At 34.8% G+C, this 25614-nt stretch overlaps 2 protein-coding genes and 1 pseudogene across 2 annotated transcripts; 2 read left to right on the forward strand and 1 right to left on the reverse strand.

Moving 5' to 3' along the window:
* The first annotated feature begins 4992 nt into the window (after positions 1–4992).
* On the forward strand, positions 4993–6508 carry LOC148586085 (uncharacterized; annotated as a pseudogene).
* Positions 6509–8006: 1498 nt separating this feature from the next.
* CLC-C (chloride channel C) lies at positions 8007–14970 on the reverse strand. Its single transcript, XM_059591032.2, has 7 exons — positions 14774–14970; positions 13280–13480; positions 12224–12401; positions 10743–11005; positions 9794–10063; positions 8434–9562; positions 8007–8330 (listed from the first exon to the last, which is right to left on the reverse strand). Exons 1-7 carry the CDS (start codon positions 14968–14970, stop codon positions 8241–8243), a joined length of 2328 nt encoding a protein of 775 aa, XP_059447015.2. The 3' UTR covers positions 8007–8240.
* Positions 14971–19231: 4261 nt separating this feature from the next.
* On the forward strand, positions 19232–24606 carry LOC132178893 (Core-2/I-branching beta-1,6-N-acetylglucosaminyltransferase family protein). Its single transcript, XM_059591469.2, has 2 exons — positions 19232–20442; positions 23747–24606. The coding sequence occupies exons 1-2, from the start codon at positions 19903–19905 to the stop codon at positions 24386–24388; spliced, it is 1182 nt and encodes a 393-aa protein (XP_059447452.2). The 5' UTR covers positions 19232–19902; the 3' UTR covers positions 24389–24606.
* The last annotated feature ends 1008 nt before the right edge of the window (positions 24607–25614 follow it).

Consider the following 25614-nt stretch of genomic DNA (forward strand, 5'->3'; position numbering starts at 1 on the left):
CTTCTACTCAAAATTCCCGCTGGAGTGTTATAATTTTCCTTGGTTTTCCCATATGAAATGATTGAAAAATTATAAAACTCATAAACAAGTTTTCCAAAATGCTAGCGCGCACCTCTTATTTTTTAAGTCCATATGCATTCATAGCATGCACATGAGAAAGGAATTGAATCATTCAAAAGCCAATTTATGTGCAAATGGTACGGAAATGGCAACCAATTGTGTATTCGACTTTAATTTACTTAAAAATTAATCAACAATATTAATCACGAATATAAATAAATAAATAAATTTAACGTTCTATCATAAGTATTATTGTTTGTATAATTATTTGAGAAAACTAAGAAATGGAGGGAACTAACTTTTTGACAATGCTTACCTTAATTAGTCGGCACATTTATGTATGTGAACGGGAGAGGAAACACTACAAAAAATGAATTTTTTTTTATAGGGTATTTTTGACGTGTTAGGTAGTCTGACACATCACTAAACTTTATTGACGCGTGTCGTGCGTTAAAAATGAGGGTGTTTAGAAAAATATTATTTTACCATGCACATTGATGAAAGACCATGGCTTCCATTCTCATTTGGCAAATCAAGACAACTTGTGCTCCATTCTCTCTGTTTTTTTTTTTTTTTTTTTTTTTTTATTGGAAAATTGAGTAACATTTAGTAATAGATGACTAACAAAACACATTACAATCAACCTCTAGCCACAGCTAAAGACAAAACACCAATCTACAAATGTTAGCCTGCAAAGTCTTCTTCTTCCAATGTTTCAAACCCAATGAGATAACATCTTCCGACAGGGCCAAACATAATCATGTTGCAAAAGTAATAAAAGTTAATAAGGATTAAGTGAAGCTTCTTCCCCCTTTTTTTTTTTTCCTTTTTCTTTTTCTAAAAAAAAAAATTCACTGGGTGGGCTTAAAACATGGTGAAAGATCAGGCCAACTTGCAGCCTTAGAAAGGCCCTGAGTTAGCGTTGGGCTTTACCTGTACTTATCCTAATTAAGACCAAGTTGGATTTTATGAGTTATGACAGTATGCCATATGAGGGAGGGGTTTCTGTAACTCACAACTTCGCATAACTTCATGATTTTGGTCCACTTTCACCTTAAAAAAGATATTTGCCATTAAAAAAGAATCCCAGAGTCTTAATAAGCACCAACCAGATTAAACTTATCATGGAAATTGTCTAACCAAAAAGCATTATCCAAACGATGAATAACAACACTTTTGGGTCATCTTAACTTCGGAGGACCTTCAGTATTTAAATTTCCTTGCAAAAGAGTGAAGTCAACAAATTCATATATTACCCCATGTCAAGAGGGGGGAAAGCTAGGGCTCATATATATCAACACAAAGAAGCATCATGTTTTCTTTGTCATAACAAGTTCCATTGCCAAGAATCTAGAAATGAAAATAATAACAATAATATAAAATCAATCAAAATCACAAAATACTTGAGTTGAGTAGATTGGTTGCTCTTCTACTTGTGAAGGTGAAAGTGTGGGTAAAGTCCCAATATATGTTCTGGCATGAAATCATGTCGTGTCAGGATTCCAAAAATATATTGGAGGCCTCTGCAAAGTGTAATGAAATCACCACCATTGGAGATCATGAACCTCTGGTTTCCTTCAACCCTGTTGTTAAAACCAATTCTGCAGACCACCGCCAGCTAGCAGAAACAGCACCATATTCATACACTCTGTAGTTAGAACTTCCATTGAAGAGCTGCCACTAGCTTCATCATTTCCAAAGTTGAGCATATTATAATAATAGTAATTAGTTTAGTATGACTAATGTGACTAGTAAATTTTTTTTAAGCATTTTTCTTGCTGGATGGACATATTTAGCCTTATTCTTATAAAATTGGGCAACTTAATTAGCTGCCAAGATTAATAACCATTTAAAGCGGTTGCAATTAAGTTAAGAGAGAATAACCGCAATCGCTTATGCCGCAATCGCCTAGTACTTGAAGTCCTTTGAAGAACTCGATCGTATCAGTAAATTGACAACCATATTTGTTGTTATGGGGTTCTCCTACGGGGCTTGTGGGCTGGATCTCTCTTTGGGCCCATTGTTATTGGACCTTGTTCCTTAGTCCAATGGGCTTGTTATTGTCCCTTTGTAAAGTTTTTTTATTGTTTGAAATTCTTTTCATTTTTTATTGTATTTAGGGGTTAAATACTTATGAACGTAAGCTACAACTTGGCTAGTTTAATTGTGAGATATAATTACTTTTCTATTCCATCCGATTATAATTTAGCAAATTTCTTCTTTTAAATGTAATTCCATATTCTTTATGTGGTATTATTTTTAGCGTTCTTTCAAATTTTATAGTGTTAATTGTATACTTTTTAGATATTTGCACAATTATAAGAGAATATTGCTACCTATTTGTTTGTAACTTTTCTATTTTATTCCCTCTCTTTCTCTCACATATTATTGTATTACATCCAGTACATTTAGTAAACACATATGTTTTTATGTACTCAAGGATATGCTAAACTTCAATGTTACTGGCTCTTAATTATGGTGAGACACCGACAATAGATATCACCTTGCAAGAAAAGGTGTGAAAATGAAAAAGAAAAAGAAAAGGATAAAGCAATAAAGGAGCATGAAAAATAATATATAAGAGGGAGAATGAGAAAAGAAGAGATATGTAGACAAAAAGAAAAGGATAAAGGATGAGAGTAAATGAGCTTATGAAAAAGAAAAGAAGAAGAAGAGAAGGAAAGAATGTGTATGTAGAGGTAATTAAAGAAAAGAATTGAATTCCATCTACTTTCCATTCTGTTAAGAAGTAAGTTGATGCTTAGTGAGGAGGTTATCATGTTATTCGTTGGAATATAATCTTATTTTCTCTATTGATATGTGTTTGTTTATGTAAGTGAACTTTATTGGACTATAATATTATTTTGATTGAATATTGCAATGCGAAACTGTGTTATGTTTATTAATTATGGTTATAGATATATAATTGAATATTGACTATTAAATTGAGTGCCATCAATCTAGTTGCAAATGTGTATAATTGATATAATATATGCTTATAAGATATGAAATTGTGCTAATCAAATTATATCAAGTATTTAGGTCAATTTAGCCAATTTATAGTAAACATGTTGAAATGAGTTGTGTTTGGGTCAACCCAACACAATCTATTTATTAAACAAGTTATGCACGTTGTGTCATGTTACTTGTTTATTTAAACGGGTCGTCTCAGTGTTGAGGGATTTGACCTTATTAATTAAATGAGTCGGGTTATATATATATATGATTTTGACACAATCGAACGTCACATGATTTTGGTGGCTCTACTTGTATCTCTTCCACATTCACTACTTCCCGGCCAATTCCCCAACACACCGCGGCTGCCACCACCCCATGCATCCACACAATTTTTTATTTTCTTATGATAAAAAATAGGTATTTTAGACATTTTGACAGATCTAAAGAAATGAGATAATTGAAAGAAATTGAAAGTTTGATACCCTTAATTAAGAGTTTTTGAACTTTGGGAGTACTTTCAAAAAGCGTGGAAGTTTAAGGGAGTTTTGTGGAGTTTCACAATTTGTTTTAATTGTATTTAGGAGTTAATTACCTTGTTATTGCATCCTATTATAATGTAGCTCATTTTTTTTTCTTCTTTCTATAAAATGTAATTCCATATGCTTTATGTGGTATTATTTTAGCAGTCTTTCAAATTTATGGTGTTAATTGTAGACTTTGAGATATTTTCACAATTAGAAGAGAATATTAATGCTACCTATATATTTGTTCATAGCCCTTCTATTTTATTCCCTCTCTTTCTCTCACATATCATTGCATTTCATTTACATCCAGTACAATCAGTAAACAAATATGTTTCTATGTACCCAAGGATGACTATACTTCAATTAATAATATATATATCAGCTTGGAAGAAAAGAATAACACAAGAGAATAAGTAAAGGAGCATGAATAAAAATAAATAAAAGAGGGGGAATATTATATAAGAAAAGAAAAGGTATGAAGATAAAGAAAAGAATAAAGAAGCATGTGAAAAAAAGAAAAGAAAATAAAGAGAAAAAGAATGCGCAGAGGGAAAGAAAAGAAGAAAGGATTGATGAACTAGCTAGGTTCTTTATATACAATCAACAAATTTGTAGTTTTTTTTGTACAGAGGAATTTTAATTTCAATTAATCTACAAGTGGCATAACAAGCTTGAAGGTCTAGAGAAGGTACTACGTACTCTCTCCCTCTCTCATTTCTTTTTCCTTGGTTACTTACACCCCATATCTCTATCTATTGCTATTATTTTTGTTGTGATATCTAGCATGCATGCATATATGTATTTCGAAGATAACTTGTTAAAGCTCAAAAGTTGATAATATGTTTATTGCCAGGGGCGGAACTGTGTATTAGTTTGGGAGGCTAATGTCCTCTCGGCCAAAATTTTAAAATTTCTCCTAAAATTTATGATTTTTTATGAAATGTTCCTCCAAAATTAAATTTTTACTCTCAAACTTTTATTTTTTTTTTAATTTTGTCCCTCGCCCTTAAATGTCTGGTTCTGCCTCTGTTTATAGTAGTTGTTATTGCTCAATTTGATTGCAATCCACTTGTCTCTCTTTTTTTTTTTCTTTTTTTTTTGTATTAATTAATTTTACTAATAATTTTTATTAGCTAATTTGACTTGCCTCATTAATAATTTAAAACCGAACAACTTGCAGGATATTTGAAATATTTTGTCTTCTTCCCAGTTTTTAATCATATCATACACTTGACAGTCTTAATTAATTATGAGCCATCTCAAGAATTCAACATATAAGCACAAAATATGAGCCATCTCATTTGACTTTCCTCTTAAAGACCAAATAAGTGGCGGGCACCAGATCTTATTTAATAATGTTTACAAACCATGCTATATATATATAATATATAGTCTTTGTTCTCAAATCTGAATACTAACTAGCTATAGCTTCGTCCCTGTGTGTTTAAGAGAGTGAGAGAGATGGATGTCGGAGATTGCAGTTTATGGCATCACTTGATCTTCTGTGAGGGGCTGGAAAGTGATCGCAACAACCAAGTTGTTTGCTGGCTGTGCAAGATAGAAATATTGGGACGTCCCGCCTACAAGTGCTTGGAATGCAACTTCTTTCTACATAAATCATGTACCAAGCCAACATATGCAACAGAGATGAAGGTCGAACATCATTATTTGAGGGAAAGACATCATTTGATCTTCGTAGAAGAGCCAAACAATGGTGACAAGCAGAAAGTTGTTTGCATGGGATGCAAAGAACCAGCATTTGGTCCGACCTATAAATGCTCCATTCCCAGATGCACTTTCTATCTTCATAAATCGTGCTCAGAGCTATCTCACGTGATACAAAACCCCATGCACCCAAAACACACCCTTTTTCTTAGAGTGTCACGCAAGAACGTTTTCTTTACATTTATTCGTGAACGTTGTTATGTTTGCCACAAACCTTTCAAGGAATATTGCTTTGTTTACAATTGTTCCCTCTGTCATTTTGTCCTCGAAGTCAAATGTGCTTCCCGCTGGCGACTTAGTGATGAGGAGTGCAACCAACACGCACTCTTTCCCATGCGGAAGCAAATGCAGTTCACTTGCGAAGCTTGTGGTGAGGAAATCAAGGGTATTGCCTACCTATGTAGCATCTGCCGAGTCTTTGATTCATGGTAAGTGTGATCAATTTCCACACACCATCAAAATTACTATACATGATCACTCCCTCATTCGCACCTATTTTCTTGGTCAAGTCAAGAAGCAACGCAACGTATTTTGCAAACTGTGTTATAGAAAGGTGAATACAGAGTATGGGGCTTACTATTGTAAAAGATGTGATTACATTGCCCACTTGAGTTGTGGATTAGATCAACACACAGAGTCGTTCGTAGGTAATTCTATTGGCTATGAATCTCATTTGGTTCATTTGGTGGAAGGAATCAGTCGTGTAGAGGACCAAATAGCTGGCCTTAAGGAGATCAAGCATTTCAGTCATCCACAACATAACTTAATCCAGAGCAATGAAGAGTTTATAGATGACAAGCGTTGCGAAGCGTGTATGCAATTTATAATCCCTGGTGCTCCATTCTATGGCTGTACACAATGCAAATTCTTCATCCATAACAGATGTACTAAAGTACCCACAACCATTAAGCGAGGGCTATTACACCAGCATCCTCTCACCCTCTTCTCACAAGCCCCATCCATGGGTGGACTCTTCTGGTGTGGCGCTTGTAGACGTTACCGCAATGGCTTTACCTATAGATGTGACAAATGTTCTAGATTATACAAATTTGATGTTCAATGTTGTTTAATTCCGGATACCCTTAAACATGAAGGTCACCAACACTCTCTCTTCCTTGTTAAGGGATCTTTAGCAAGAACTTGCAATGCTTGTGGTACTAAAGAAGGTGTGAATAGCTTTGCCTGCACTGATTGTGACAAGTTCACCTTATGTATTAGATGTGCAACTCTTCCACTCGTAACCAGATACGCATATGATATACATCTCCTAAAACTCTCATATACACGTGAAGATAATTTTGGAGATTATTATTGCCTAATTTGTGAAGAAAAAAGAGAGCATCCAGATTATTGGTTCTATTACTGTGTAAAATGCGACTTTTCTTCTCATGTCCAATGCGTTCTTGGAGAGAATCCATGCATTAACTACGGAAGAACTTTCACGAATGAAGATCACAAGCATCCTCTCACTGTTGTCCAAAAGAGTGAGCATTCTCCTCCATGTGACGTATGTGGTGAGCATTTTTATGACGGCATGGCCTTAGAATGTACTCAATGCAAATGTAACATCCATCATTCGCATGATTTGAGTCGTATAAGTAAAAGAGAGTAAAGTAACTTTTTTTTGCTTAATTAGTTGACATATGTACGTGTGTGAAAGAGAGCAAGAAGCTTATTGACAGTTATTGTATATATATAATTTATTTTGACATATATTGCTTACGACTAAAACTCTTCGCTTATATATTTATTAATATTATTTGATTTTGTTTCGATGTCTACTGTAAGTGTTTTAGAGAAATCTTAATTACTTTACCTCTCTCCAACATATTCTTTTTACCGCAAGTTGTTTTAGGTTGCTGAACCGGTTAATACTATATATACATATTTGTGAAAAATGTATGAGCAAAATTGCTGAACCGGTCATGTGGACTCTGTAGCTAAAAATCTTTGAAACTACTTTTCTCATACAAAGTAATTAAACATATACTCGAGTTATCAACCTTTTTAGGTTCATAGATAATTATAAAGATCATGAGATGATTAATTTCTCGAATAAACTAAAATTATATAATGGTAATGGTAGTTAAAAGATAAGAAATTTTGTTAGTTTTTATATCTTTCAATAATATTTTCTTTTTCTTTTTCTTTCTTGATATTATGAACCTATGTGATTGCTTTTAATTAAAAATAATTTATAGCCTTCGCTATTAATCTTTTTTTTTTTTTTTTTTTTTTTTTTTTTTTAAAGTTCACTCAACTCTCTTGAAATTCCATCACTCAATTTAGTATATCAAACTTCTGAAGTTTCAATTTTTTGAAAAGTCATTCCTCCGTTAATTTTTTCGGTTAAATCATATGGGAGGAGTGTCAAAATTACCAAAATACCCCAATTTTTTTTTTTTTTTTTTAAAAAAAAACAAAATGAAATAATTCCAAACATTCAAATTTGCACCCTTAGGAAGGACCTGATTTAGTATTGGCCTTTACCTGTACTTATCCTAATTAAGACAATATACCATACGAGGGAAGGGTTTCTTCAAGTGAACTTCTCATAACTTCATGATTTTGGTCCAAATGCACCTTCAAAAATATTTTGCCATTAAAATGAATCCCAAAGTCTTAATAATTAAACACCAAACAGATTAAACTGATCATAGAAATTGTCTAACCAAAAAGCATTGTCCAAACTATGAATAACAACACCTTTGGGTCATCTTAACTTAGGAGGACCTTCAATAGGATTTGAATACTCCTTAAATTTCCTTGCAAAAGAGTGAACTCAACAAATTCATATTACCCCATGTCAAGAGGGGGTAAAGCTAGGGCTCATATATATTAACACAAAGAAGCATCACGTTTTCTTTGTCATAACAAGTTACATTGCCAAGAATCTAGAAATGAAAATTAACAATAATACAAAAAATCAATCAAAATCACAAAATACTTGACTAGAGTAGATTTCTTGCTCTTCTACTTGTGAGGGTGAAAGTGTGGGTACAGTCCCAATATATGCTCTGGCATGAAATCATGTCGTGTCAGGATTCCAACAATTGGAGGCCTCTGCAATCAAAGTGTAAAAACGTCAACACTAGTTATACATTTATTCGTATTAATTAGTGAATTTCAAATATATATTATAGCAGAGACAGAGAGAGATGTTTACCCCTGGCGTCTTTGGCACAACCAACAAGTGCCTAAGGCCAACCTCTCGAAAGAGAAGTGCAGCTTTAGCCAGAGACATTGTCTCCACTACTGTGTATGGGGAGGAATTAGTTATGGGATGGAGATCAACATACATCTCCATCTCCTCTTCCTTCATGTCTAAATCCTCCAGCTTGATCCCTTTGCCTGATCCTGCCTTGGCAAAATCATGGGCATTGAACCTCTTCATCATCTCAGATCCCGTCATCACCCTCTGCCTTGTGAACTTCTTTCCTTTAAGTAATACCAGTAGATGAGACCTCAAAACAAGCCCACACAACTCCGGAGCATCGGAGAAAGGTGGCTCATCAATCACAGGAAACCCGTTATGCCTTGTTATTTTTAGAGCATGTAATATAGTCCCCACTTTTTCAACACCAGAAAATGTAACTAATGGACCAGAAACAACATCACTGGCAACTAAGTGCCTCATGTATGGTTCTGCATGGGCTTCCATGAATGGTAACCCCTTCATTTTCACAATTTGGTCATACACACCCTTGTTGAAACAATCAGCCACAGTTTTCGAAATAAGAAGAACTAGCATCACCAATGGGAGCATTAATAGATCATTAGTAAGTTCAAGAAGTATCACACACAGAGAAACAGTCATTCTCATGGTGCCCCCCAGAAAGGAGGCAGCTCCAAGTAGGGCAAAGAGGCCCGCATCTAGATCAGAGAGAGAACCAAGGAGAATCCCAAGAAGGCGTCCATAAGAGGCCCCAGCAAGTATGACCGGAATGAAGAGCCCAGAGGGAACAGCAATTCCGTAAGTGATGATGCCTAGGAAGTATATGGCGGCAAAGAAAACTATAAGAGTAGAGAGGTGAAATTCCTTGTCAGAAGCAGAGCTAAATAAGTTGCGGATAGCATCATCATTGGTAGTCATAAAGAGGGAGGCAAGGTCATTGTAATGGTTAGGTGGACATTGGAAATTCTTGTAGTTTCCAGAGCGACCTACGGTGGGGCATTGATCCCCCAAGTTTGTAGGACAAGGAATGCATTGTGATAACCATGGTAGGCCATAAGAACAACAAGAGGTCAAAAAGGAGATGGTCATGGCAAGAATGACTTTAAGTGAAGGATCCCTCCTGCAATTCATTCCCAAAAATTAGCAACAGGACAATTCTGCATACCCACAGTTTATTTTAGTGGTTAAAAAGAGCTTTGAGAGCTGTTAATGCAGTGTCTGTATACATATCTTAAATATAGATATAAATGTGTTGTATGTGGTTGTGTTGTCTGTGATATGAAAGATAGTAGAGAGACAAATATAACCCATTGGTATACTTATAAACATAAAGGGAATTCCACGGGCATACTTGTTGATAATGCCATAAGTGCGAAGGACCTTGTCAACAAGATAATTGTAAAGGCTCCCGAAAATGCCTCCAATAACACCAAGGAATATCACTGCCAATAGATCTGGGATGCTGTACGTGGGCTTTGCTGAATTGACATCAAACATGATCAGGCCTCCTTCCCCAAATAATCCACATTTTCCACTCCGGCAAAATACCATGGAAACCCTCAGAACTACTGCTACTACAGCTGTCGTAAAAAATGTCCTCCAAAGAAGAGCACTCCTCCACCTAAAAGTCAAATAGAAGACACTAATTACCTTGAAAAAGAAAGGAGATGAGAACCTCAAGGTCTATGCTTATACCATAATTCCAAGAGAATCAGTGAATTTACATCAACCAGATTAAATATTAAACTAAACTTTCTGAAATTAAGTTATTGGAATTGCTAAAAAGTAAGGCCCCTGCCTGCAGAAATGCTAAAAGTTTTCCCAGGTTTCATGAGAGATCAAATTAGCTCATCAAGTCCAAAGGAGTTATGGACAATTGTAACGATTGATGTTCACAAGCATCCAATATATCAGAAAAGTCTCCAACCTATTCTATTTTCATTTTTTGCTCTTAACAAATTAAACTCTGTTTATTTTGTACATCAAATGAAATCACAAGACAAAGAAGCATGCATATCTTTTTTGGCAAGTAAAAAAAAAAACATATCAAATTAGGCTGCATGACTCTCAATGGAACTTGAATATAATCTGAGGTGGCTATCGCACATGGTTTTCTTTCCTCAGATTTTTTTTTTCTTCCAAAGCTTTAAGCTGGCAGCTTTTCAATTTTTATATGTATGTATTCTTCCACCAAGAAAACTTGTTTAAGTAATCTAACAATTTTGTATGTCTAAAACAGCTCATTGTGAAAATCTAGCAGCTGCTAATATAACACCAAACAGAGAGAGAGAGAGAGAGACCATGAAGCTGCTTCTTCCAGTGCAAAGAGGACCCCACCAACTGGGGCACGGAAGGCAGCTGCTACACCAGCAGCAGCACCACAAGTGATCAAATCACGCCGGTCACGATCATTTTTGAAGTATCTGAGCCATTTCCAAGTCAACCGATACTTGCGAGAACCACCCTGTCCAAGTAACGAGGCTACACAGGCACCAGTGTGTACCATAGGTCCTTCCTTACCCACAACAAATCCAGCAGCAACTCCAAAAATGGAACCAAAAATCTGCCACATTTTGATGGTTTAATTAATACAAATTTATTGACAAAATAACTTCCAAGTTGGTAGATTCTCACAATCTTGGACACCTTAAGTACACGAGAACTTTATATTTGATTTGATGCAGAAAATAATAAAGATCTTACCTTCCAAATTTAGAACTTGTAATTTTTATAGTGACAACAATTAGAACATCCGATTGAATGAAAGGAAAGATCTCTAGTATCCACCACATAACAAAGAACTGAAGGCACTAAAGCAATCAGAAGCAGAAGTTTCACAATTTACAAGTAATAGCAGCAAAACAACTTGGAAGATTTATTATTGTGTTTTGTCCTGCATCAGGCCCCTTGTTTGTTGTGATAGTTGACCCTGATCTTGCACATACAAATGTATCAGTTTCAAACCCAAGATTCTATGTCCACCTGGCTTGGACAATGCGTTAGGTAGCACCTTGTTCTCAATGGATGCCATAAAATAAATTGTATACTAGGAAATAGATTCCATTAAAGTTGCATAAATCCTTTTTATTTTTTGGATAGGCAACATAGATCTAGTTGTTCCCTGGGAAGTCTTGCATAAATCCTGGATAGCTATATGCACATCCCATAAGCAATTGAATTAAATCTAAAACCTGACTACGTTACTGTCATCTTCATCATTCACCTAAGACCAATTTGTATATCTTTCAATAATATTCTCTTCTCTCTTTTTCTTTCTTGGTATTATGAACTTTTGTGACTGCTTTTAATTAACAATAATTTATGGCCTAGTAATCTTCTTTTTTTTTTTTTTTCCTGAAAATCGTTGGTAGGCTTAAAACATGGTGAAAGAGGCCAATTTGCAGCCTCATGAAGGCCCTGATTGAGTGTTGGGCTTTACCTGTACTTATCCTAACTAAGACCTAGTTGAATTTTATGAGTTCTGACAATATGCCATATGAGGGAGGGGTTGCTTTTAAGTCACAAGGGGATAGACTTTGTTACATGGTTTATAGTAAAGTTTATGGACAAATCATTTGTCAAATGCATCCTTTTGTGCAAACTTCATAGCATAGCAACACAAATTGTTAAATATAATGGCTAAAAAGTTGTTATAGAAGAGTTAAAGACGTCCATATCCCTCCAGAAAAAAAAAAAAAAAAAAAAAAACGATCTATATATTATATATATGGAGAGAGAGAGAGAGAGAGAGTTTGAGTTTGAGTTTGAGTTTGTTACTCACCTTTACAAAGAGGGTGCTTGGAGCCAATATAGAATGAGCATCTATACCATTGAGGTAAGCTTTCACCTCAGGTATGCCAGAGCCTGCTGCTGCAGGAGCAATATACGCACAGAGCACAGAAGCAGCAATGGCCAAAACCATGTTACAACCAGCATATGCACCAAATGCCTGATAATACCTGCACTGGAGTTAAGATCACGTCATAGTTACTAAAAATTTTACAGGTGTTACAAACTTAAAGAGTATTGGGGTTCCCAAGCACAGAACTTATTTAAGGAACAAGTCCTGTTAATGGATTAACAGGACAAAGATCAGTCCTGGAATTTCAAAAGTAGAACAATAAATGATTTGAGCAGAGAACTTTAACTTTATGAAGCAAAAAATTTTAACATCTACAGCACATGAAATTTCCCAACAATAATACTCTAATGAAACTACCAGAATACAGTATTTCTAAGTACCTTCAATAGCACTTAGAAAGAAAGAAAAAAGTTACCTCCAAAAGAAAGAAACAAGCAAAGAAAATAAGCAAAGGGAAAATGTATTCTTCATTACTGGTTTCCAGTAGTAATTCTAAACTTCCATCTAGGCATGCACTCAAAAACCAACAACATCAGGGTATTGCAATGAAACTGGTGAAAAAGCATCCTAAATGTGTCCTCTTTTGAATAATGAGATTCTAAATACATGCTTCAAGACCGCTAGGCCAGTATGCATGACGTTTGCAATTAACCACAGAAATATGCCACTAAAACTTAAAACAAAAAAGAGGGCACTGGTTCAGAGGGATGTTAAAATAGGTGTTAAAAGTACATGGAATTTCAAATCTTTAAACCTGACAATTAAGAATTTAGCATCACGGGAATATAACTATCAGGTTACAGCTTACAGGAACACTGCTGATACTTTATTCCAAGCAAACAATAAATTGAAAATAACTGCACCTCCAGAAAAAATAAATAAATAAATAAACATTGAAGCATTTGGTAAATTAGGTAAAGGCCTGATTGCTGTAAGTAACTCTGATACTATTCAGGTGATGGCAGGTAGACTTACTTATCCTTAAGCATGAGGTTGTTGGTGAGCAGAAGTTTGAAACCGGCTATATTCTCAACAGCAATGTTATTGAACAAGGCAACAAGCCCTGTACTTAAACCAATAAGGAGTGCAAGTGTCCATTTCAAGAAAATATACTGAAATATCTCAGTTTTTGTTCTAGATCTCCAATCCTGTTTAAAAAGATCATTCTCGATAATCCTGCGAAATTGCAAATAAACAATGAGAACATATATAATAGTTAACAAGCACGATTTAGAACAAAATGCATGGTCCTAGAAAGAGCTGCAGCATAGTCTGAGTTCTCTGAACTGAAACACTACCATGCCCACAGGATTATGAAAACAAAGCGAAGAGATTATGTCTAATGACATGACACCAAAAGGTTTGGTTTAACAGCAAATGGTCATAATATGATAAATGTGCCATGGAACATAATCTATTTGTTTGAATATATAGGACATAGTCCATTTGCTTCGAAGCTCAAGCTTCCACCTTGAGTTTAAAGGGAAGTTAGAATATATAGAATACTTTCCATATTAATATTGATGTATTTTTCCTTACAGTTATTTACTATAGTTGTTGGTCTGTAATCAAATATACCTTTTCTAGTTTACCTTACCTATCATATTTTCCCTATGAATAGACCTATCTATAACACAATTGGATTAAAGTCATTCAATAAAGATATAACCCATCAACCACTTCTTAGTGGTAGACGCACGACTCTAAAGACCGAACCACTCCAAATTTTTGTATTCTCCCTTTGTTCTCACTTTCGCTATTCTTTTCGTATTTTTTTATTTTATCATAAATTTCTACACTATTATTCATTTCTGTGAAAATCCAAACATATCATACATTTGTAGAAAAGCAATTTATGTTATACCATTATAGTGCATAAGATCAGGCCGATTTTGAAAACACTTTTCTACTCACATTTTTTTTCAAAACCATTAACAAACAATTCAAACACATATTGCGTTTCAAATGTGAATCCCACCAAAAAGCACTCCACGTCAAAATATTTTTTCAAACCAAAAACAAAAACAAAAAACCTTTTAAAACCGTTATCAAACATACCCATAAGATATGCTAAAATACAATATATTAAATCTAATGTTAAATTGGAAAAAGTGGTAAATGCTGGAACAGTAATACTTCAATAATTGTCAACCATTTAATTTAAAAACAATTGTTAGAATTTGAGAAAAATCCTTTTTGATAAGTAGAATTTGAGAAATAAACTTAATGGTAAGAACACCTTAAAAATTCTAAAGCATGCATATTCGTCCGTAATAAACAAAAAAACCACATCCTATGTAATAGTAGTTCAGGCATTACAATTAAATACAAAATAACCAATCAAAAGGTCCCTCCATTTTCTGGGAAACCAAACAGAGGCTGCCTAGAATCACAATTATAATACTAATAATATAATGAATTTGATAAAGAAGAAGAGGTTTGAGGAGCTGAGGAAGAGAGTGATCGTACTCGTAGTCGAGGCTCTCAATGGGGCAGACATTGGCACCAACAATGGCGAGCTGAGAGGTGTTGTTGATCCTCTTGCTCAGAAGAAGCGGTTCTCTCAGCGACGACGACGACGAAGACGACGATGCACCTGATCTCTCCCTCCCCATCCCCATCCCCATTCCCCCCTCTATCTCCATGTCATTCTCCTCTCCACCCATCCTCTCTCTCTCTGATTTTCTCTGCTATACACTAAAACAACAAACAAAGAACTTCTCTTTCTCTATATCCACATCTAGAGATTACCCATTTTCTCTCTCGCTTCTCCAATGAAGAATCTAGATGATGGGTCTGAATTCGACCTTTTTGAAAGCTGTGGGAAGCTCTTGTCACCTTTTTGCACAAACAACACAGAGGGCATGTGAATCTCTCCTTTATTTTCTGTTTTTGGCTTTTTTTGGGAAACAGCTTCATTTCACAATCAATGTAGGCCATCAAAATTCTTTCTTTCTTTTTATATATTTCGAGAAGAAAAGAAATTCAGATGAACAAATTATGGATTTCTTTTTTTCTTTTTCTTTGGTTTCCGTTTGGGGTTGAATGTTTATTTGTGGATAATTTTGGGTCGATTGCCACGTCATCTTCCGAAAAACACGGCGGTGGCCGGACAGGTGTGCGTCGTTGCACCATTAATGGACAAGACGACGAGGTACTAGATCACGTAACTATGGAAGACAAAGTTGGGTTTTTTTTTTTTTTTTTTTTTTTTTGGCTAGAGACAAAAAATTGGGATCACCCCCACCTAGATCGTCAAAAAAAACACATATTATGAATAAGAAAAGGAAATTAAATTATGAATAAGCTGTTGGGTCATAAACCGTAAGAATTAATCATGATGACTGCTTTGCCGCGTGCTACCTCCAATGATCTACAATTTTTTATTTATTTAAAAAAACAAAAAAAAATTGTTAAGATACTTGTCTTATATCAATCTTGATTTTTTAAAAGAGTTCGTAATGGTGTTATGTTGTGTTTGTTTTGTTCTTTGGTTATGGTGCTTTGGAGCTTTATAACAAGAGAATTTGTGTACATTTGGTGTTCTGTTATTGGATTAGAAAAAAATTAGTTTAATTCATTTTATTAAATAGACATTTATCTTTAAAGCATGTGATTCTGATTTTTTTTTTTTTTTAATAGAATATGTGACAAATTAGGATGTTTTTTTTTTTTATTAAAATTGTCATATTAAATAAATGACATATTAAAAAGATCATTATTTATTTGCTTCCTTATTAACAAGTTAGGAAAGGAAAGAATATGATAAATTCAATGTGGCATTGCCTTAAAAAAGTATAAAAAATGAAGTTGAATAATATTGTATGTGCAATTTTATCTTTTCATAATCCACATGCTTTCAATCTACTAGATTGAGATAACCAGTTACCAAATATAATATGTTTTAGAGGATTTCTTTTTTTTTTTTTTTGTGTTTTTGTGTTTTTATGTTATTTGTTTTGAAAAGATAAAATACAATGTTGAGATCATAGGAGAACCAATTTGTGCATCTATCTAAATGGTCTTGTCTATAAAAAGGTTGGTCAAATTACTAGCTAGATTGTATTTCCAAATTCCAAGGCTCACAAAGAAATTGGTATGAAAAGAGTTGATAAGAGGGAATGTGAAAATTGTTCAAGAATTCACACTTCACTAACCAAGTGTTATTTTGACTAGTAAAAATGTAAATTTGGATGAAATATAAAATGTAGATGTATTCGACTAACTATTTTAGCGCACATAATTTTGGAATGTATGTGTTTTAAAAAATAAAATATTTAAATTGAATAGTAAAAGTAGATAGCTAAAATAGATAATGAGACGTAAATACTTTAAAAATGTAGATAGTTGAAACAAATAAATAAAAATGTGATTTTTTTAGCTTAATCATTGATAAATTAAAAGAGTAAAAGAACAAGAGAAAGAAAAAGAAATCTAGATAGCTTTTCACTTTTGCTTTTAGGTCGGGGTTCAGTTATTTCACATGAAAAAACAAAAGGTGGACAATGACATCTAGGTTTTGGACTTTGTTGGGTTCCATTATTGTACTTTGCTCCAATTTTCCAGCACCACAAATCCAAAACAGACCACTTGGTATGTACATAGTATTGATCCCATCTAAATGCTAAACCATGAGAGCCACCCAAATGTACACAATTAAGTAATTGATATCTTAATTGTTAAGAGTATGTAACACTGTACCTCAAATTTTAATCACTTGCTTACATATTCACCATTAGATTTGTGAAGATCGGAATAGGAAACAGAGGAGCACAAGCACTTTTACCATTCTGAAACTATAAAATAGGCACTTTAATTGTTAAAAAAAAGTTCAAAATCACCTGTTTTCCTTATGATACATCATATATTGTTTCTGTTTTTTGAATAATTTTGCAGTCAAGTATTTTAGGCACCCCTAAGAAAGTCCTAAATTTTTATCTCATGAAATTTAAACTTTTGTGCAGGTTTTGGGAAGTCCAACAAGGCAGGAGATAAAAGTGCATGTATTTAAGTTCCCACACAAAAAGCCTCATCCATGGCACAAGGAATGTCTCTTCCCTTTTCCTTATTCATAGCATGTTCACAATGTCATCAGTTTTTTTTTTTTTTCGTTTCTTGATGTTTTTTTGTTCTTTCATTTGAGGGGGACGGAGATTCAAAATAGAAACTTCTGCTTCATGAGGCGTGATTCGCAACCAATTGAGCTACCCTTTGGAGACTTTTCTTAGTGCTTTTTTGAGTGGACTATCTTCCACAGTTGTTGGAGGATGCTTTAAGTGATTATAGTGTTAAGATCACACATAATGCCCACCCTTTTTTCTTGTTTGGTAGCATTCACCCTTTCTTGAGGAACCCAAACACTATAATTCCCAATGGCTGCCCTCTTCCTCCTGTGTCTACTTTTAAACCCCAGGGCAAATACCAAATAAAATAGGCATATCTTTGAGGGTAAATAAAATTGCCTCCATCGTGTTGTTAATTCTCTGAAGTTTAATGTTGTTTTTATGAAGTTGAAAAAAAAATGAAGAACAAAGATAAAAGTATCTTGATTGTACTGTAGTATTGTCAAACTTTGCTGGGAAAATCTTTATTTGAGGCAATTCACCAACATATACGCCTTGAAACATCATGAACATAATTTATGAATATTACAGAAAGAAAAAAGACAGAAAAAATAAGAAAGAAGAAGAAGAAGATTGCTTAAGAGAAAAAGAGAAATCAAGTGATAGATAAATGCAGATAGTATATAGCCTTATACTTTCTGATATTGCATCAAGTAATCCTTTTTCCCTTTTGAGTATTCATGATGTTCATAGTGATTCAAGTTAATGATCAGAGAACTACTTCAATTGATATTATGACAAAAATTGGGGACAATCATCATTTGTATTTTTCTAATCTTATTAGTAATTGATTTTCCAATATCATTCTTCTAAATTCAAATGCTTGTTTTAATTAATAAATTTTGGTTATTTTTTCTTTCATTTTTTTGGCAGTGATACATTATTTTATGTCACAATCTTTGGTCACCGATTGGCGGATTCAATGTCCAAAAAAGCAAATTGTTAGAATAATGTTAAACTTGTAAACTTTTGTAACGCCCCCAAACACATTGTGAGAAACAGCTTATTTAGCAATTGGGTGTGCCCAAAAGTTAGCACATCTTGAAACTTTTGAAACAGTTTAATTCTCAAAGACAAGGAGGTGCGCATGAATATTCACCGTCACAGGAGCACAAGGCCATTCACCAAGTGACCCTTGCTATGGATTCTGTTGAAGATGAATTCAATCCTTCAAGATATTTTATGAACATGTATTTTAGTCAGAGGTTGTGATTCACTGAGGCTAGCAGTTTAGGTTGTTCATGGAGTGCTTCTTGATCTACCTGAGAAGGCTTTTGATGATTGCTGTGATTGTTGCTTGAAAATGTGAAATGAAAAGTAGCTCCACCTCATGAGACAACTTTCTTAGCTTTCTTTCTGGGATTGTTTCATCATTTGTAGTATTTCTTCTTGATAATCTATACATGTCTCCCTCATTAATGTCTTCACAATCTCAATATTCTAATTGATGCTTGAAAGAATGAGAAAGAGGCAAATGAAATTATGGTTAGCCTAGTTAGTGCTGACATGTCATAATATAATTGGTGCTAACCTGACATTTGACAATTTTCGTAAAAAATTTGGACACTTTTTTTCATTTATGTGAGGAAGTTCTCAACAACTTTTTTATACAACAATGAGCTAATTGCAAATTGATGCAATCAAAGGAACTGATTTTGCCATTAAAAAAAAAAAAAGTTAACAAACAAGACTCCTAATATATATATATATATATATATATAGAAACATTATTAAATTAAAGTTTTAGACGTGTCACTCTCAAGAGTGAGATCCAGAGATTCTTCTTTCTTAATATTCTCGGAAACTCACTCTCGCTTTCTCTCTCCAAATCTCCCACTTAGTTTTCTAAGTTCTATCAACATCGTCAACTACCCCACTCTCTCTCTGTAAAATCCGATACGCGTTTTGAGTCTCAGCATCTCCGAAACGTTTCGCTGATCCAAATCCCCACTGCTCACATACTGTTCAACCCTCCAATCCCATCAAATATTCCGAACTATTCGTATCTTGTTTCATCAAAGCGATTCGAGTTCGCTGTCTCTCTCTCTCTCTCTCTCTATCGCTCTCTTTCGTCGTGGAGTTTATTTCGTTTCTCACCATTTTTTTTACCCAATTTTCTCGATTATCTAACTGTTTTTGAAGTTAAAATGGATCAAAATTCTGCTTCGCATTTCACAGTTCGTTCTTGATTAATCAACCACCTCAATCCGATTACCATTTTCAAGAATTCAAATATCTTTTCAAGAACCTGACATTCAAATATCTTTTTCTTTTTTTCGTTTTTAAGAATCCAATTAGCATTTGAAGAAGTTGGGGTACATTCCAAAAAGCCTTTTCAAGAATTCAAACAGTTTTCGAAGAAGCTATGGCAATTCAAATAGCTTCCAGAGAAGCTGGAATTCAAATAGCTCTGTAAACAGAGAGAGACAGAGGAATTTCAAAGTTATTGCAAATTTTGGATTTTGATCTAACCCAATGGGTCGGACGAGCAGTAAGATCGGAAACAGAGATGAAGCCGCAGAGAAGCACACGGGTCTGTCAAAAATGGTTCAAATCCTCTCATTTCTAGTGGTCTTCGTCGCCGGCGTGGTGATCGGCCTCGCCACCACGTCGCACATTGACCGCCACTACATCGCCTCGCAGGCCGAGCTCTACTCTAATTGCGCCGTCGGCACAACCACGGTCGTGAAGGAGTGCGAGAAGCCCGTGGACTGTATGAGCATGGAGGCGTTTCTCAAGCCGAGCAATGTGACGCATGGAATGTCCGATGACGAGCTCTTGTGGAGGGCGTCGATGGTGCCCAGGAAAAATGAGTATCCCCACAAGACGAGAGTGCCGAAGGTGGCCTTCATGTTCTTGACGAGAGGCCCTTTGCCGATGTTGCCTTTGTGGGAGAGATTCTTCAGAGGGGGGCGTGGCGGAGAGTTGTTCTCTATCTATGTTCACTCGCCTCCGGGATACAAGCTCAATGTGTCCCGGGACTCGCCCTTTTATGGCCGTCAAATTCCGAGTCTGGTATGAGTAGGTTAGAATATAAATTGAATGATTAAATTTATTATTTTTTATTAATTTAAGTTTTTGTGATAAGTTAAAATTTAACATGATATTTGAGTTAAAAATTGTCATTGTTAACTTCTCATTTCAGCTCACATGGGAGTATTAAAATATTAATTGAATTTTTAATTTTTTATTAACTTAAGCTCTTTTAAGTGGTGATTTAACAATTATTATATGTTATATCTTTTTATTGTTGTTGTGGGTTTGTAGTAGTTTTGTTTTATGTGCGGGGTAATGAGTAAAAGAAGTTGATCAATGTGTTGGAAAAAGAAATGTTGAAGTCACTTTGGAATGGAACTTTGTATTTTGGAATGGGTATGGATGTTTCTTGGGTTTCTTACTTGGGAGATCAACAAGTTTATTTAGGATGGAAGAGGGAAATATGAAGCATGTTTATGTGCTTGTGAATGGAAAAGAACTTTTTCCAGTAATTCACATGATACATTGCAGGGAAGGTTATATATGGCCTTGAAGCCCGATGCAAATATGGGGTACTTCAAATTATTATGAAGTTGATATTTAATTGCTAATTATGATCTTTCCTACTGTCACTTGAAAAACAAGAGTTGTATTTCATTGTTATTAGTTGGCCAGAAACTTTAGGTTTGTTGGTAAAGGATGAATTCGTTAGCAATAGACCAATTCAAAGTACTGAAACTCAATCTTATAAGACAAAGGAATGATGGTTAGCAATGGCTAATTTTGAAGCAAATAGGATGCCTCAAGTTGACCTCTTTTGGTGCCTAGGGATATTGATATTAATTGTTTGATTGAGGATGCTGTTCAAAGAAGGCTGAAGTTGGGAATCTGGTTCTGAAGTACACTGTGTTGGTTGAGTTTCCATCAATCCTGTTATTATTATTTATTTTTAATTGCAGTAGCTATAAACTGAGTGTATTGGAGAAACTAGAAGTGTAGTGGATTATGCTTGAAGTTCTTGGGTTGAGTTTGAAACTGATAGCATATTTGTGATTGTGTTGAAAAATAGAGCTTTTAAAATAAAAAAGAACTTTTTAGAAAAAATTTCATTTTTAACGTACGTTTTGGCCTTTTTTGAGGAAAAAAAAGAAGTTAAATAAGTTTTTTTATTTTTTGAATTTTTTATCAAACAGACCAATTTTTTATGTACTAAAAGTACGTTTTAAACTTTTTAATGCAATCCCAGACAGATTCTTAGTGTACTGCTAAAACTTGAAGTTTGAATCAGTAAACTTAAGTTGCAATGCAGCTGGACCTTACCGTTTTCATTTCTTCCCTTAGAAGGTTGAAAAGGGAAACTAAGACATGTTTTTAAATTATTATTCCTGTTAAAACTAATGATTCTCAGGAACTACTAATTATTGGGTCCAACCAAGAACCAAGAGAAAAAGAAGTGAAGATGATCGGATTGGTTAATTGTGGATCATCTTTTCAGTTTTGGAGTTAGTGTATGTTTTATTTTATATATTGCTTTGTGACTTGTCCAGCTTGCTGAACAACCCACGCTAGGCTTTAATCAACGATGGAGTAGGCAATCACTTGGACCACCACTTGTTGCCCGGACATCGGCTGGGTGTTCCATAGCGTGCCTGCTGCCATTGGATACCTAGGAACTAAGGTATGTAGTAAGCAGTTCAGTAGGCTTGGTGACAGCCTAATTACTATGTAGCATGGAGAATTCTAAAGCACATATACTTTTGTGTCGGACATTGAGGGCTTGCTTGCTAATGCTCTTTGGAATGTGTTTTTGGCCTTTTGGTTGTGATATAACATAAAGGTGAAAGCAGTTTTGAGTGTTTTGTGTGTTGAATTGTTTGTTAATGATTGTGCTTTTTGCTAAAAAGCGAAAAGCAATCCTAGAAAAATTAGCAAACAAGCCCCAAGTTTGTATGTGGAACTTACACAACATGCTTGGATATACCTTGATGTTGCCAAGATTTAACAAATTACACCATTGCCAACATGTGGCAAACACCAGTCAAATGCTGGATATGGCAACAAATGTTGCTTTCCTGTATAAGGGATTCAAATTGTAAAGCGAAAAGAGGTTGTGTGAGCCTTGGCCTTTGTTTTTTCTGTCTCTAATAATGAAGTATACTCTCTTTAAGAGAATGTTGAATGAGAGTTGAGGATGATGGACAGAGGACACAATGCAATGACTAGAGTTGGTGACATGAGTCAGTATAGGCATAATCGATCATGGGGTTACGATTATGAATTCCCCCCTTTGTAAGATAGGAAGCATCCATGTTAACCAGTAGTGCCAAAAGAATTTGAAATTATCTTCACTCTGCTATGTATATATCTTGATGGACTTCACATTTCATCGAGAAGCTAATTTTAAATGAACAGGTATAGTAACTTCATTGATACATAAACTTTTCTTTCCTAAGTAGTTGCCAACACCCTTTGCACACTTATAGAGACGCACTGGAAAAAGTGCCAGTGGTATCAGACCAAATTTTCCTGGATTAAATTTTTAGCTCAAGTGGTGCCTGATCTCCATGTTTAGGGGATACCTAATATGCATTAGTTCTCCCTATTTTACTGGAGTTGTGGATACTAATTGAAGAGAATCCATATTGTTACATATGAACCTGTAGCATGCATTTTTATCTGAAGTAATTTTATTTAGTAGATTACTATATGATTACCATATAACTGGGATGACATGGTAGTAGAAATTAGTCTTTAGATCAATAACGGGTCGTAAAAAGAAAAGTCAATAGCTGATATCATTGTCATATCATCTTAATCGTATAACAATTTACTAAATAACATTTCTCTTTTATCTTGGATTATTGTATACTATTCCATTAAAACTCCAAAATCTGATGATCGGTGATGGTACACTATTCCATTGAAACTTTTTAATGCTCCCTTCAATGGTTCAAAAGAAGGCTCCTTATGTTACTGAAAACTCAGGACAATGTCATATGCATCATGTTGTCGGTATTTCTTATAAATTTGTTGCATTGAAGTGAGCATTAAAAAGTTATTTCTTTATCTTTTCTCCAAGCAAGCATCTCTCTCTCTCTCTCTCTCTCTCTCTCTCTCTCACACACACACACACACCTGCACACAGGAAACATATGGATTTTCATTACTAAGTAATGAATAATATGTAAGTTTTTGTTTTCTTTTTTTTTCTACATAGCAGTAAAAAGAAATTGCCAGATTCTTCTATAATGACATTTAGAATTTAAGCTTTGCAAAGTAAGTATTTAACTTCATTAAAAAAAATGCATGTATTTTCCACTGAACCATTTTTGTTCTTCTTCAGAATGTTAGATGGGGAACAGCAACACTATCTGATGCTGAGAGACGCCTTCTAGCCAATGCCCTGCTTGACTTTTCAAATGAGCGATTTGTTCTTCTTTCTGAGAGCTGCATCCCGGTCTATAACTTCCCAACTGTCTACAAATATCTTACTGGTTCTGCACACAGCTTTGTTGAGTCATATGATGACCCTTCCCGATATGGACGCGGTCGCTACAGTCGCCACATGCTTCCCTATATAAATCTCCGTCAATGGCGGAAAGGGTCTCAATGGTTTGAACTTCACCGCGCGCTGGCTGTTAGTATCATTGCTGACACAATGTACTACACCCTCTTCAGGAAACATTGTCTACCTGCTTGCTACCCAGATGAACATTATATTCCAACTTACCTGAACATGTTCCATGGTTCGCAGAATTCGAATCGGACCGTGACTTGGGTTGATTGGTCAGTGTCGGGTCCTCACCCGGCAAAGTATGAAAAAGCAAATATTACAGAAGATTTTATACAGTCTATAAGGAATAACGGCACACTCTGTCGTTATAATTCTGAGATGACATCTGTTTGTTATCTCTTTGCTCGGAAGTTTGCTCCAAGTGCACTGGAACCTTTGCTCAACCTCACCTCAACAATAATGGAATTTTGAAAATTCTGATTCTGCAGAGATTTTTTTAGAAATTTTTTCAGAGTTTCTCGATTTTGTTAGGGCATTATTGGTGGTTTGCCAACCATAGTACTGTTGGCTCAGTGATTTTTGTTTTGGTATAAATGTACAGGTAGTTTTGTAAGAGAATATCTCATTGTTGCACAAATTTTGAGAGGAGAATTTGTCAGCCCTTTAGAGGAAAAAAAAAAATCATTAATATAGAGATAAATGTTACCATTAAATCCTGAATAATCTTTTATGTCCATGTTCATGTGGCACGTAATTGATTTTGCTATTCAAATACTACCTTTTCAAGTGAAGTTGGTTGAGTTAGGGAAAATAAGTATTGAATGATACCGTTCTGCTTGTAATACGTGTGGATGCTATCTTGATCTGAAGTCCGAAATTCTATGAAATGCTCGAACTTCTTGTTCATGTACGGGAGTGGCGTTCAAGTTAATTTTCTGCTTTCCAGGTTATAGCCAATAGGGTCAATAGCAAAGTAATATGACCACAACCTGAGACTAGGCTTCCATCTATCTTGGTTTAGTGGCTCATGAAAATCTTTAAAGTAGTTGGCCAAGTACTAAGATGAGAGTTTAACTCTCAAAATGGGAATCATCAATCTTATTAATATTAGTTGTCATAAGTTTTTTTTTTTGAAATGAATCAGTTCAATCTCATTTATTGATAAACAAGCATAAAGCTCAAATAACACAGAGCAAAAGCTCTGAAGCAACCATAGCCAAAGTTACGAGATTACAAGCGTTAAAGATGATATATTATATTCCAAACTCAAACAAAATTCGCTAACCTATAACTAATTTTCAAATTAAACAGCAGACCTTTGCCAAACTGACTCAAACTAATAGATAGGTAGCTTTTATTCCTCGGCACTGAGGGCAAAGAACCCCAAGCCAAAGTGCATCCTCCTCAACCCGAAAGTCAGGATAACGTTCACATCCACAACCCAAAGGTGTGGACCACAGCAAGAAATTCGAAGGGCATTAGGCGAGCAAATCAAGAGAGAGGACCGAGCATTATTATAAGCAAAAATAAAAACGATTACAGGGAAACAAAACAAGATAGAAAGAACAAAAAAAATGAAAGCCAGACAAAATTTCATGAAAATAAACAACATAAAAAGCACACTAAGAGGATGACAATAGCCAGAAAGAAGAGCCGATCGTGCATTCGCCGGAAACAGAAAACGGAAGGGGCATTGG

This window comes from Corylus avellana, chromosome 4 (genome assembly GCF_965113065.1).
Source record: "Corylus avellana chromosome 4, dhCorAvel1.hap1.2, whole genome shotgun sequence".
NCBI lineage: Eukaryota > Viridiplantae > Streptophyta > Magnoliopsida > Fagales > Betulaceae > Corylus > Corylus avellana.